General features: G+C 41.4%; 2 protein-coding genes across 2 annotated transcripts in view; one reads left to right on the forward strand and one right to left on the reverse strand.

Annotated features, from left to right (window-relative positions):
* Window positions 1-6,229, reverse strand: part of nup107 (nucleoporin 107) — a 9,284-nt gene extending 3,055 nt beyond the window's left edge. Inside the window, exons 1-17 of the mRNA XM_056367840.1 lie at window positions 6,105-6,229; window positions 4,933-5,015; window positions 4,356-4,451; window positions 4,151-4,245; window positions 3,579-3,714; window positions 3,387-3,490; window positions 2,946-3,061; window positions 2,827-2,875; window positions 2,340-2,411; window positions 2,144-2,232; window positions 1,964-2,039; window positions 1,757-1,870; window positions 1,433-1,523; window positions 982-1,061; window positions 784-843; window positions 364-509; window positions 44-92 (exon numbers count right to left, since the gene is read on the reverse strand). Coding sequence (XP_056223815.1) covers window positions 44-92; window positions 364-509; window positions 784-843; window positions 982-1,061; window positions 1,433-1,523; window positions 1,757-1,870; window positions 1,964-2,039; window positions 2,144-2,232; window positions 2,340-2,411; window positions 2,827-2,875; window positions 2,946-3,061; window positions 3,387-3,490; window positions 3,579-3,714; window positions 4,151-4,245; window positions 4,356-4,451; window positions 4,933-5,015; window positions 6,105-6,112 — 1,464 coding nt within the window. The 5' untranslated portion in view covers window positions 6,113-6,229. The remainder of the gene's footprint in view (window positions 1-43; window positions 93-363; window positions 510-783; window positions 844-981; window positions 1,062-1,432; window positions 1,524-1,756; window positions 1,871-1,963; window positions 2,040-2,143; window positions 2,233-2,339; window positions 2,412-2,826; window positions 2,876-2,945; window positions 3,062-3,386; window positions 3,491-3,578; window positions 3,715-4,150; window positions 4,246-4,355; window positions 4,452-4,932; window positions 5,016-6,104) is intronic.
* Window positions 6,230-6,514: 285 nt separating this feature from the next.
* slc35e3 (solute carrier family 35 member E3) lies at window positions 6,515-12,924 on the forward strand. The gene is made up of 8 exons (XM_056367841.1): window positions 6,515-6,763; window positions 8,036-8,501; window positions 8,976-9,086; window positions 9,213-9,272; window positions 9,571-9,669; window positions 9,925-10,007; window positions 10,678-10,762; window positions 10,867-12,924. The coding sequence occupies exons 2-8, from the start codon at window positions 8,100-8,102 to the stop codon at window positions 10,966-10,968; spliced, it is 942 nt and encodes a 313-aa protein (XP_056223816.1). The 5' UTR covers window positions 6,515-6,763; window positions 8,036-8,099; the 3' UTR covers window positions 10,969-12,924.
* The last annotated feature ends 798 nt before the right edge of the window (window positions 12,925-13,722 follow it).

Genomic DNA, 13,722 nt, shown 5'->3' on the forward strand with positions numbered 1-13,722 from the left:
ACTTTGGTGATCACCTGTCACAGTCGGTCAGTGTGAGTTTTACCTTTGACTCTGAGGCTTGAAGCTCCTCAAACACCTTTTCCATGGTCCAGCTGAGGAGAGACGCAGACAGTGAAGTGATGAGAGAGATATGAGGTGTGTTTTTAATCACAGTGCAGGTTTGTCTATAAAACCAGTCAGTGATACAACATAGATGATTTACTCCCTTTTCTACAGTAAAGTTTTAAACTCCTGCTGGTTAAACCAGGCTAATGAAACTTTTAGGGCTGATTAACTCTGAAAGAAAAAAATATTGTCTTGTGTTCAGGCCAATACAGCATTTCCTTGTGTGTGTGTTTGTGTGTGTGTGTGTCTGCGTCGTACTTGGCTTCCAGGTATTCTCGTGGCAGTGTCTCCACTTCCTGGTGGGCCATACCCGATGACATCAGATCCTTTTCGACCAGCGAGTCGACCATCACTCTGAAGTACGCCCACACGCAGTCCTCCCATGATTCACACACTGCCAGGATCTGACAAACACACAGAAACACACACACACAGTTAATATATATTACATGCTGTCACCAGATGGATCTCTACAAACTAACACACTGGCTGATCATTGTTTGGCTAACATGTTTGATTTTATTGTGGTAGGACACAGGATGCACATGTAGTTGAAACACCTCAGAGACTCAATACAGGACTCAGGTTCTCTGGATCCTGCCGTGACCTCTGATCCTAAAACTAGCCTGAGATTCATTTACTGAGCGCCAGTGTAACACAAACAGAATCACACATTACCGGCTTGAGGTTTCCACTCAGGCTGGCGTAGATGGCCCTCTCGTATCTGTTTAACTGCTCCTAAAACACAGACAGTAGGTTAACACTGGACGATGTTCGACTCCTTCCTCTGTGGATAAATGTGTAATCAGTGTTTTGTTTGTGGACTGTGCGCCGTATCCTCATTCTCCTACAGGGAGGTGTGCGTTTGTGCCGTACCTCCTCGGCCATTCTCCAGCAGCAGGCCTTCCAGATACCTCTCTGAGGGTTTCCTTCAACAGGCTGCAACTCCAGACTTCCTGCAGAGAGAAAAGAGTCATGTAGATGGTGATGGTGGATAGATACAAACAGTCTTCAGAGGAGGCAGAGAAAATAGTGTGAAGCTAATGAGTAGACTTCAATGATCAATTGTGAATAGAGGATGAGATTTCAGTTATAAATTACATAATTAACTGAGTCTTAAACTGTAGGAGGTTAAAGTTTGGTGAGCCGTGGTTGATTTCACCAGCTCTGATGACAACTACACATCAGATTTACTCATAACTAACCGCTATTAATTCTGAGGGTTGGCTAAAAAACAAAAACTCCAGGCTGTTGTCTAGTCAGGTAGGTTAGTTTGTGAGCATCATCATCATGAAAGAGAAGCAAGACATGAAAACTCAGAGGTTACCTGAGGTCATGTTGGGATCATGGTACAGTTTCCAGCCTTCCAGAGTTGCTGCTCTCCAGGCCTGACCACAGCGTTTACACAGCCGCTGAGCCTAAACACACACAGACACACACAGAGAGACAGCTGTGGATCCCGGCAGGAAGTGAGACATTCCCCATAATCCAGACACACAGTGTGGAGGTGCATGTGGCCTGAATACTGAAATGTTTGAAGACAGACTAATCCCTTAAAGTTCCGCATCTTTCTATTATTTTCTGACGACTGTTATTAATTTGGGTGTACTGGCCCTTTAAATACAGTATGAACCAAAGAGTGTCTCTCTACCTCCTCAGTCATCCCCGCTCTGATCAGGGTGAACAGGTTCTTCAGCAGTCGGGCGTCATCCTCTCTGTCCAGGTCAGCCAGGGGGCGCTGCTGCCGGAGAGGAGCGTCTGGGTCCTGAACACACACACACACACACGCACATTTTATCGATGTATTTATTAACAGTAGGAATGTGGAGGCGTGTGTTGTCATGGTAACATGCCTCACCAGTTCAGTGACCAGAGGAACAGTGAAAGCAGCACCGCTCTTCCTCCTCATCTTCAGCGCATGAAGAGTGTTCTCCCTGAGACACAGACACACACACACACACACCTCAATTTTACTGTTGCAGGAACTCACCGATGATGCTGATACACACTACTGTAGACTTGATATTTGAAAACTCACCAGCAGACGTTTTTTGCGTAGTATTCTATATTATCCGAAAAATCTCCAATCTGATCCTTAGCAATGCACTCCAGCCAATCAACGACCAGCTGCAACACAGTGACCAGACAGTGAGCAACTAGCAACATGCGGGCTTTAATCCACCTGTTTCTATGCACAAAAAAAAAACTTAAAATATCACGTGCGTGTGTGTTACCTGACTCTGTCGTATGACAGCATCCCGCTGAAAAAGCTGCTCCACCACAACTTTCTCACTCTCACTGGGAACCTACAAACACAAACAGACAGAGATGCAAACACACTTTAATCTTTACAGCCTCCAGAATCCTCATGCTTTGGACCTGTGTGTCCATCTAGGCTGAAGTCTAATGTGTGTGTTAAGAGAGTGTGTTTGCATTGGAATTGCTTCAGGTGGAAATGATTACAGAGGGAAATTTGCCTGTATTAAATTAAAGCAGATATGTATGACTCACAGTGTGGAATTCTGAAGAGAATGATTTATGTTTTTCAACTCCAATTGAATAACTTATCTAAAAGCTTGATGAACTCTGTAACCTCTGGATGTGTCTATAAGCAACTCTTTGCAAACAGATTTGTCAGTGCTGGCCCCAAGTGGCCAAAAGGAAAATCACTTATTGCAGATTTGTGAGTGTGTGTTTGTTTCAGCATTAACTGTCACTTACAACCATGTCTGTCATGATGTCATCTTCCATCGCCAACTGGACCCGATCCCTGCAGAAACAGACAGGTGATTAATTGGAGTCAAGTAAACGACCGATCAGACAAGCAGGACGACAGGTACCTGTAGAGTGAGGTGATGAGTCTCCAGGAGCAGCTCTCCTGCTGCAGCAGCCAGCGGACTCCTGCTGTTTTACTGTTCTGACCCGCTCTGAGGACCACAGACTGCAGCACGTCCACCTTAAATATGGCGAGGGAGAGTTAGAGGTTAGAGGTGCACAGCCTAGTTTGAATTCGTTTTGATTTTCAAATGTATCAGGGGAAATCTCTGCACTCACATTGCCATGGTTACAAAATGATTTACATAAATATATGCATAACATATACAGATCACTTCTGTAACAGCTCATGGGTTGAAGATTAGTAGAAGGTTAGTACAGGTAGAAAAATCAAACATCATAAAATCCTGCGGTCGGTCTGTCTTACTTTCACACCACAAAGCTGTTTGATTGACAGTTCCCTCATAAAGATTAGACATTAGCACACTCACTCACACAAAACCTACCTTGTCCTGGCAGAGTGTCTGATAATCTTCCAGCAGCTCAAACACCGCAGAGGAAGAGTGTTTCAGAAAAGACGTGAGGAACTCTGGGAAAAGACTGGCAGCCGCTGAAAAGATAAAAAGCAGCAGCGTTAACAAACGGGAGTGCTGTAAACTAATACTGCAGAGTAACAGGGGTGCGTTTGTTTTACTCACCAGCCTCTCCTGGGTCATCCTCCTTTAGTAGTGCTGAGCTAAGGTTGGTGATGTCTTCAGTGAAGAAGCTGGTGTTCTCCAGTCCCGAAACAGGTGACGTGTACATGCTGTTGGTCCAATCACTGTCGTCCAGATTCTACACACACAGACACACATCATCATTATCAGGAATTCATCGTGTAAACTGTCACTTTTTATGCCATGGGTGACAGATTTGTTGTTGTGTAACAGATTTTAGTTTGCCCAATTAAATTATTCTTTCTGTGATCATAGTTTCACCACAAAATATATTCTATTTGCTTTGAAAACACATTATTCTGCGCTCAAAATGTCACATTGCGCACTCAGGAATGAGGCACAAATGTAACGCAGAAGAATATGACCATAGTAAGAGCAAGTCTCATGGAAAAGAGCAAGAGAGGTTTAAGATAAGAAAACAAAAATATTCTTGCAATTTCAGGTGCCTCTGGGTCCTGAAGTGAAAGTCCCGTTCATTTTTCCTCACAGCTAGAGCACTTTTACAAGTCACACATCACGTCACAAGTCTATGAGTGTGTGTGTTTGTGTCTTACCATACTGCTGGGTGCGTTTCTTGGTGTGTGTGTGTATCGAGGCGTTCGACCTCCTGGAGCCAAAATGGAGGAAACATCTGGAACCCTGGGAGTTACTGAGAAAGAGAGAACAATGAGACAGGAGTGGGGATTTAGTCACATATGGAGCTCTTTACTATTAGAGGTTGTATCAGGATTAATATCAGCTGGTGTGTGTCCCCCCTACCAGCTTGTCTGAAGAGCGAAGCAGGAGTTGCCCTCAGGAGGGAGCGGGCTGGTGTTACCGTGGAAACGATGGGGCTGCCGTTGCCAGGTGACGGGACTGAGACCAGCAATCAGGAAAACAACGGCAAAAGAAGACTCCTAGGCGCTCATCTCAGCGCATACACACTTTAGTCATTAAATAAATGTAGTAGCCAGAGTGCTGAACGGAAACAAAAAATAAATGGAGACAACAAACAAACAGTTTCACATTGTGAATGGCGAAGTCAGCCATTCCTGGGCTGGATTTCACTGCCTTCACAAAAACAAGGGATTCAAAGGAAATGTTGTCATCCAGCATTACTGTTTGTATTTTTATCTCCGTGATATCAGCCTCAGTGGTTACTGTTCCCTCTCCTACAAGCGATCAGAGCTGAATTAAGTTACAGTTGATAGTAGCTCATTCAACACAATGTTGGCCTTTGTTGTGAAGCTGTCATGGGAAACACAAGGTATTTCTCAATGAGGTTGGTGTTCTCCATAATCACTCCTAATTTTTTCACTAACACAGTAACACACTCAATCTTCCAGATAGAGGATACAGGCCACTTTCTTCCTCCTCCTACGGGCAGCGATCGTCACCTCGTCGTCTCGGACCACAGGAGACGGCAGCTCACTCTGACCCCTGGACAACAAAATGAATAAAAACATGTTATTACTAACATGAGAACAAGTTAGTTCGAAAAAAACAAAACAAAAAAAAAACTTGTCTGACACAAAGCAGTCGTGCAAAATCAAATTCTGCCTAAATATGACAAAACTAGCATCTTAATAAGGTAATATCTATAAAAAATTAAGTAAACAAGACCATGCATTCAAAGCCAACTTTTGATACTGACAGCAGCAGTCTTGTCTAAATCTATTCACCTTTTTGATTAATTGATTTGTTTAAAAATGTCAGAAAATAATGAAAAATGTCATCAAAACCTCCCAGAGCCTGAGATAGCATTTTCAAGTTGTTAGTTTTGTCTGAGCAACAGTCAAAAACCCAAAGATTGTGAAGTGAATTTACAAAGACTTTAAAAGGAGCAAAGTTCTTGCATATGACATGACAGAACCAGGTAATATTAAGCACATTTGCTTTAAAAAAAATGCAGAATAAAATGGTTAATCCATTATCGAAATAATTGCAGTATACTCTAACACTAATACAAAAGTCCTGCAGTAAATTCTTCCTTTGTGAAGATCATAATTAATATTCCGCTTTTGTTGAAACTGTTTTAAAGCGTTGATAATTTCAACTGTGCACTAACAGGTGTTTGAAGGCTGTTGTATGATTGCATTAGTTTTGGGTAGGTGTACCTAATAAACTGCAAACCGAAGGTTTGGTACTCTAACATTCACAGAGGTCAGTTTACTGAATTAAGTACTTTAAATTTTAGTACCTTTCCTGATAATTCTTATGTACTTTTACTTAAGTAACATATTAGGTTCAGGAGTATTTACGGTGTGGTACTTGAGTACTTCTTCCACTACTGAGTTTATGTCAACATAACACAAACCAGGCAGCACTTAGCCTGCTAGCATTTGCACCGACTATGAACGGCATCTTTAGCAGTATTAGCGTCGTTAGCCCCAGCTAGCGGAGTAAACTAACCCGACGCGGACCAGCCGGCTGAATAACCAGCTAACGACCAGAAGCGCGGCTCATATACAGAACTAAAAATTAAGATGTGTAAAAGCTTATAAAAATTGTGAATTTATATATATTTACCAGTCCATGGTTGTGAGCTGTCAATTCCCGCTTCACGAGGTTTAGGCTTCTTCTTCGTGTGTCTTAATTCCTCTTCTTCTTCTTTTGAATTTCCGGCAGACGGTTCAGCGTTAGCTTCCAGAATATCTAGCTCCACAAGTGGAAACCTCTGGCGGCGATTAATTGTACTATTATTGGTGTTCAATTCATTGTTTTTAGGAGAATATTTACTGTTTATAAACAGGCGTACTAAGTCATAACTGTGACAAACTCATTCTTATTTGTGTCAGATTGTTTTTTTTATTGTCTTATTCAGCTCACACAGTTTTCTGTGCGGAGTGAGTCACCTGTTACTAGATGATCTCTGCTCTACCCTCCGGTCCGTTAGCAGCCGCTGTTGCTTCACACACGGACGTTAAACGCAGAGGAAACAGGAACACACGGGGCGGTTTTTAAGCAGAAAACACGGGCTGTATACAGCAGGGGAGCAGGGAGGCAAAATCTCCCAGTACTGTAACGGGGATTCGTCACTGCGAAGGCCGGGATTGGAACTTCGCTCTGCCGGGGAGAGGCGCACGCTAAGCCCGCTAACTCACGGATATTTGTTTGGGCGGAGGGAGACAGGCAGAGCGAGACACAGGGGAGAAGCAGGGAGACTGATGGAAAGATGGAGACCCCAGGTAAACTTTTCTTATTGCGTGGCATAATGACAGACAGACGGACAGATAGACAGGCAGACAGACACTGAAGCAATTGGTCTTGGTGAAATGAACTGATTGAGTTACATTCAGTCTTAAAACTGTAATGTGCTAACTTAACACTGATACGTATCATTTAACCAGTAATTTACTGTTTAACCTACAGTAGTTGTTTATTATTGGCATTCATGTTAAAGTCAGTGTTCAGAGCATCACGCCGAACTTCATAAAAAAAATTTTTTTTTAAAGATTTTACTGCTACGCATTATGTTTTCTTTCCTCTGTTGTTAGTTATTGGTGAAAACAGTGATGGGAAGTAATATAGTACAGTTACTTGAGTTTTTTACTTAAGTATAATTTTGAGGTAATTGTACTTTATTTGACGCTTACAGTTTAATGCTAGGCTATGATACTTTAACTACATTTTGGAGGCAAATATTGTAATATTTTCTTTCTTAGATTTATTAAACAACTACAGTGACATCTAACTTTGCAAGTTTTACATAAAAGACAAATATTGTCAGCATTTTTTTTGTGAAACTATCAAATATAAAAGACAACAAATGTACACAATTTCAGTATATTATATTATATTTAGGCCTGCAACTCATCGTTATTTTATTTATAATTCAATCAGCTAATTATTTACAATTAATTATTAAATACCTTTTGTAAGTAACTTGTAACTAAAGCTGTAAGAGTAGTAAAGTAGAAGTGTAAAACAGCATAAAATATTGAAAGTAAGTTGTATTTTTCCTTCAATGCAGTACTTGCACAGTAAATGTACTTATTTTTCACCACTGCCAAACATTAAACTATGGTAAGTAGTTATTATTAGCTTCACCTGCACTGCTTCCACAGTAATGCATCCTAAATTATATTATGATAATATAATAAAATATAATAATCTAACACTGAAATGTGCAGTTCTTCTGCATAATGTGTGTTTTTAGTATCTTTTGCTGACAATACTTAATGTACTCTTACTGAAGTAAAATTTTGAATGCAGGACTTTTACTTTTTATAAAGTATTTTTACATTGTAATATTTTACTGAGTATTTACTGAGGTAAAAGGTATATTGAATACTTTTTCCACTAGTAGGTAAAAAGTATTACCTTAAAATGCTTTCAATATCAGTATCGGTCAGACTGTATTTCTGTCTCACATGATATAATGTAAGATTTATCTCACATGCATCATCTGTAACATGGCTGAAATTTCAGACTTTCTAACATTGACTTCCTTTTTGCAGTGTGAACAGCGAGTTCAGTGAAGTTAAACAAAGCTTGGCTGGGGTTAGCTAAGCTTCCATAACCATGGCTGACAAGCTGTTTAGTTTTTCAGTCAACAGGCGCATTGTCGCCGGGCTGCTGGTCAACCTGCTGTCCTCCATCTGCATTGTTTTTATAAACAAGTGGATCTACGTACACTATGGCTTCCCCAACATGACCTTGACCCTCGTGCACTTCGTGGTCACGTGGCTGGGACTCTACATCTGCCAAAAAATGGACGTTTTCTCTCCAAAAAGCCTCCCAGTCCGCAGGATCGTGTGGCTGGCTCTGAGCTTCTGTGGGTTCGTGGCCTTCACCAACCTCTCCCTGCAGAACAACTCCATAGGGACATATCAGCTGGCCAAAGCTATGACCACACCCGTCATCATCCTCATCCAGACCACCTACTACAAGAAGACCTTCTCCACCAAGATTAAACTGACACTGGTAAGGAAAGCTTAAATCATGTCCTGAATGTAGTAGCTGGCTAAAGCTGTGACCACAGTCTGCAAGAGTTGTGCTACCCAACTTCGTTGCATACGTCGTCCATGAGTGTCATGCATTGTGAAGAGATGTGCAGTATCAAGTGAGAAGAGGTAAAGACATGGAGTGGAGCCAATGTTTTTCATGATCTTGGCAAATTAATAGTCAGTAGTGGATGAGAAATATGGACAAAAAGAGCAAAAATAAAGTCCATTTAGTGGGTTTGGATTGTTCTCTGGTTCCTTGAGTAATATATGTGTACAGATCTCTGTAGGTCTGCCTCAAGTACTGTCGATGTTTGTTCTTGCTAAACCAGTTTCAAGGCTTCATGTAAAAGTTTTGGAGGTCCCTTAGGGTGTTCATTGGTTTTCAGGGCCAATATTGTCTCATTCCTTTGTGATTTATAACATTATGATGAGCTGCTGTCTTTCTCTCCAGGTGCCCATAACATTAGGGGTGATATTGAACTCGTACTATGACGTGCGGTTCAACCTGCAGGGAACAGTGTTTGCATCGCTGGGTGTTCTGGTGACGTCGCTTTACCAAGTGGTGAGTAAATATACGACCTGAAATAAAAGAAAGACAGAGTGGTTTTGTGAAGTTGACAGGAGTAAAATGAATCTTTTTTTCCCCTCTCTACCTGTCTGTCTCTCTGCCTGTCTCTCTCTCTCTCAGTGGGTGGGGGCTAAACAACATGAGCTCCAGGTGAACTCCATGCAGCTGCTCTACTATCAGGTATAACTCAACACTAGAGACTGATAAAAATGTGCAATAAGAGGAGTGGTACCGCTTTATAATTTGATATCAATAGTATCACCGAAGCAGCAATTTAATAGAATGTTAATCCTGTGAATATAATATTTAAAATGGCCATTTAATACTCAGTATCTCCACCTATTGCCTCTAATATGTGTCAAATGCAGATCCGCTGAAGGCATCCTTAACTACTAGTACTGTGACTGTGATGTTGTGTGTTCTATTAATAAGCGATGAGATGTTGTGACGAATATTAACACAGTGACTGTCCCGTCAGGCTCCTCTGTCGTCAGGCTTCCTGCTCTGTATTGTTCCTGTCTTTGAGCCGCTGACTGGAGACGGAGGAATATTTGGACCCTGGTCTCTGCCTGCTCTGGTCAGCCTCACCATGACACACACAAACACACACACACACACACACACACACACACAACACTTGAACACACACATGCCAGCCCACACTCTGCCCTTTTAAAAGAACTAGTTTGTGCTTTAATTTAGTTATTTTTAAATTTGGATTTTATGAAACACTTCAGTTACAACCATGCTGAGTGTGAACTTAGAGAATAGCTGGCGCCATTGGCTCCAGTTCATGTTGCTACGGTAACAGTGTTGTCCTTTTGTTGCCCAGATGACAGTGCTGTTCTCAGGTCTGGTGGCGTTCCTGGTCAACCTGTCCATCTACTGGATCATTGGAAACACCTCAGCTGTCACGTATCCTTGAAAACATGGGCGCCCCAAATGGCCAGTCGGTTTAGGGGGGAGGTGTAGCGGTTGGAGACGGAGGTTCTCTTGGGCAGGTTCTTGATGTAGTTTAAGGTTCTAGGGCTTTGCAAGAAGGTTTTAAGGGTTTGTTAGAAGCGTTTTGGTCTTCTTCCTGAGGGATTTAAAGGGTTTGAGGGTTTCTTCGTCTCCTTGAGGGGGAATTTTTATGTTTTCTCCGGGAGCTTTGAAGCTTTGTGGTGAACTTTTCTAGTCTCTTTGAAAGGGTTTCAGAACCTCTTGAGAATGTTTTTCTTCTGTTTTCGAGATGGTTTTTGGTTATCTTGGTAAGTTTTGACCGTGTTGCAAAAAGTCTCTAGAAGTCTCTAGTCTGGTTGAAATTGTTTCAGAAAATTTTTGAGAAGGTTCCTGGTCGTCTCAAGGAGGTTTTTGGGTTTTCTTGGGAAGGTCTGGAGGTTTGCGAAGAGGTTTCTAATCTTACTGAAGGGCTTACTTAAAACTCTTGAGCAGATCTTTGGTGTTCTTTTGGGGTTTGTGAGAGAGTTAAGGGGTGTAAGTCTCATCTTTATTATTCATGGATGTCTTCAGGAAGTGATTTTAGATATTCATTGTTCCAGATGGTTTTGGTTTGTGTTGTTGTTCTCCTGACTCTAGTTCGCAGCTACAACATGTTTGGACATTTTAAATTCTGCATCACCCTGATTGGAGGATACCTGCTCTTCCATGACCCGCTGTCACTCAACCAGGTGAGTCTCTCTCTGCTGCCCTGATGATTCAAACCAGCAACCCCACGATTTCCCCCCAAACCTTCTTGTCTCTACCTGTCTGTCTGTCTTCCTGTCTCTCTCAGGCATTGGGGATCCTCTGTACTCTGGCAGGTATCCTGTCATACACTCACTTCAAGCTGGTCGAACAGGAGGAGGGGAAGAGCCGCCTGACTCAAAGACCATAGGGTGACTTACCTGTCGATCACCTGCACGGACTCCTGCCATTGGCTGCCCACAGTGTGACCGGCGGCAGAGACCTCTTTATATATTTTTAATTTTGTTATGAGTATTTTTTTAGGAGAGTAAAGAATTTCATGCTGGTTCCCAGACGGGGTTTAAAGTGTACGACATGTCAACACGTCCTCTGCTCTTCACGCTCTTCCCATGATTCTTTGCTCAACAACGCTGATGTTTATGTTTTGAAGGGAAACTGAAGCTCGTCACGTCGGCAGCTGGGCTTTCCGATTTTTTTTCAGCTGCTGACATGAAAGTGAAAAGTGTATAAAGGAATACGAACGCTGGTTTTTACACATACAGATGCAGGGGGTCACATTGAGCTTCTTCCCAGAATTCATTGCTGCTGTTGGTGGATTGAATCAAAAGGAGACAAGGTGGGCAGTTAAAGGACTGTGAGAGACACCAAACCTTCATCTGCTGCTGGATGCAGGCGCTGCCATGAGAACAATGTAATAATAGTAATGATATTAGAAAAATAATAATAGTGTTTTTTCTTTTTCATGCTAGTTCAGTTCATCCAGCAGGAAAAAAAAAAAAAGGCAGCTCAACTCACGCACCCAAAACAAAATATCTCAACACAGTACATCCTCTTCCAGGTGTTTTTGCTTTTGCCCAGAGAAGCTATATTGTTGGAAAATGTCCACATTTCTGACAGCCGACATCAAGGCAGAAGAAATAGAGGGGAATCAATCAATCATTAATAACCAAGTGTATTGGATTAGTTTCGGGATGTTGTGTGTACCTGCTGTTTCTGGACTCTAAACAGTCTTTTAAACCCCTTTTATAAGCTCTTATCTATAAGGGATTTTTGCTTTAAATTTACATGGACATTAGAAGCCAGTGGAATTCATGTTGATACCAAATAACTTGCAGTAAATTACTTCAGTGTCATTCATTACTGTCCCCTGTTTACACTAAGGCCACCTGCCATGTGTTTGTAGTGAGTTTAAACCATGGCTGTTTGCACACAAAAATCTGAACTTTCCTTATAATATGTTTTGACACTGACTTAGAATCATAGTGAAACTATTTTCAAGCTCAGTTTATTCTAAAGACGTATTTACGCCATCGAATCCACTGTCTTAACTATAAATTAAACTGGATGGTGTAATACAGCTAATAAACGACAATGGCTTCCTCCATCTTGGAGGTTGTCGCTATAAAGACAGTTTGCTATTAATCAACAGCACGCATTTACTTTTCATTCTTCCCAAAAGTTAAGCTCAAGCATGAAAAATGTTTACCTCGCTGATTTAACTGAAAAATGAAACTGCTGAAAATGTTGGTGTGAGCGAGCCTTTAAAGCGAACAATTATCAAGCAGCAGGAACAGCAACAATCATTTTGTTGTGAGTGATTAAATAGCTTATCTTGCTTTAAACTGAGTGTTTATGCAGTCTGCAGTATTTCAACCTCTGGTTTTGGACTGAACTTAGTCTCATACAGTGTTAGTTTAAATTATTTCTTTCTTTCTTTTTATTTTTTGAAAGAACCTATTACATTTTGATGACTGTGGCTGTGTGTGAGAGGAATCTGATCACACCCACTTAACTACATCAGATTTTTTTTTTCCTCTTGAGAAAACATTTCAGATGCTCCGAGGATCACAGGTGGTGAGGGGCAGGCGGGTGGTCATTAATCCCAGCGGAAATCTGTTGGGTATTTAATGATTTAAAAACTCCAGTCAGTCATTTTACTGCTGAAATAAAACTCTAATCGAATGCTCCTACAGTGATGTTTCGTTGCAGGAAGCAGCAAAGTGTCTTTGGATTTACCAGACAGTGTCTCTGTCTGTGATGCACCGCAGCGTGACTGTAACCATGACAGAGATTCACTATTTGCATTTCACTTTTACTGTGTTGAACAGGTTCAGTCTGCTGAATAAAATGATTTAGTGACTTTTCAGCTGTTTGGATTGTTTGTCTGCTCATTTACGGGTTGTGGAGAGTTTCCATTGATGTAGACAGTCAGCGGTGGAGGTATTCAGATCCTGAAATGAAAGTACCAGTACATTCATTTTAAATATAGACCATCACAAGTAAAGTAACTACATTTAACATCCTGCTTACAAGAGTATTATTATCAGCAAAGCATCTTACTGTTGTATCTGCTCAAAGTGGAGCTACAGTAGTTTGAACTATTTGGGCTCTTCGTCTTCAGCCTTGAGTTAAACTGCAACAGTAAGACATCAGTAAACCTCCTGTAGGTGGATTACTTTCATTCCTTATAACCACACCTAAAATGTAGTTTTCCTGTGAACAGCACCTCTGTGTAGCTTTCCTGTGGCTCAGAGCTGAGCTTTCAGTACCTGTGTGTGTGTGTGTGTGTGTGTGTGTGTGTGTGTGTGTGTGTTGTGTGTGTGTGTGTTTCATCCACACTGTGTCAATAAAGCTACAACAGTAACCCTGGTTCACGCACACACAAGCTAGTGGCTGTGCTGGGAGGACCTTTCAGATGAATGAATGAGTGGAAAAAGTAAGTGTGTGTTTAAAAGTATCTGTAGTCTCCTGGGGAGGAAAGTCTGAGAGCTGCTGTAAAACAACCTCACAAAGAATCTGTTCTGTTTCTTCTGAAGGTCTAACTGTTTTATTTTCAGTTAAATTACATAGTTTCTGTTTGGTTTGATTGATCATGTTAATAAGTCAGTAGCAGCTGAGTTTTTTAATTCAAGTTATATTCCCAAATAATAACACCCGCATGGAA

This window comes from Seriola aureovittata, chromosome 22 (genome assembly GCF_021018895.1).
Source record: "Seriola aureovittata isolate HTS-2021-v1 ecotype China chromosome 22, ASM2101889v1, whole genome shotgun sequence".
Taxonomy (NCBI): domain Eukaryota; kingdom Metazoa; phylum Chordata; class Actinopteri; order Carangiformes; family Carangidae; genus Seriola; species Seriola aureovittata.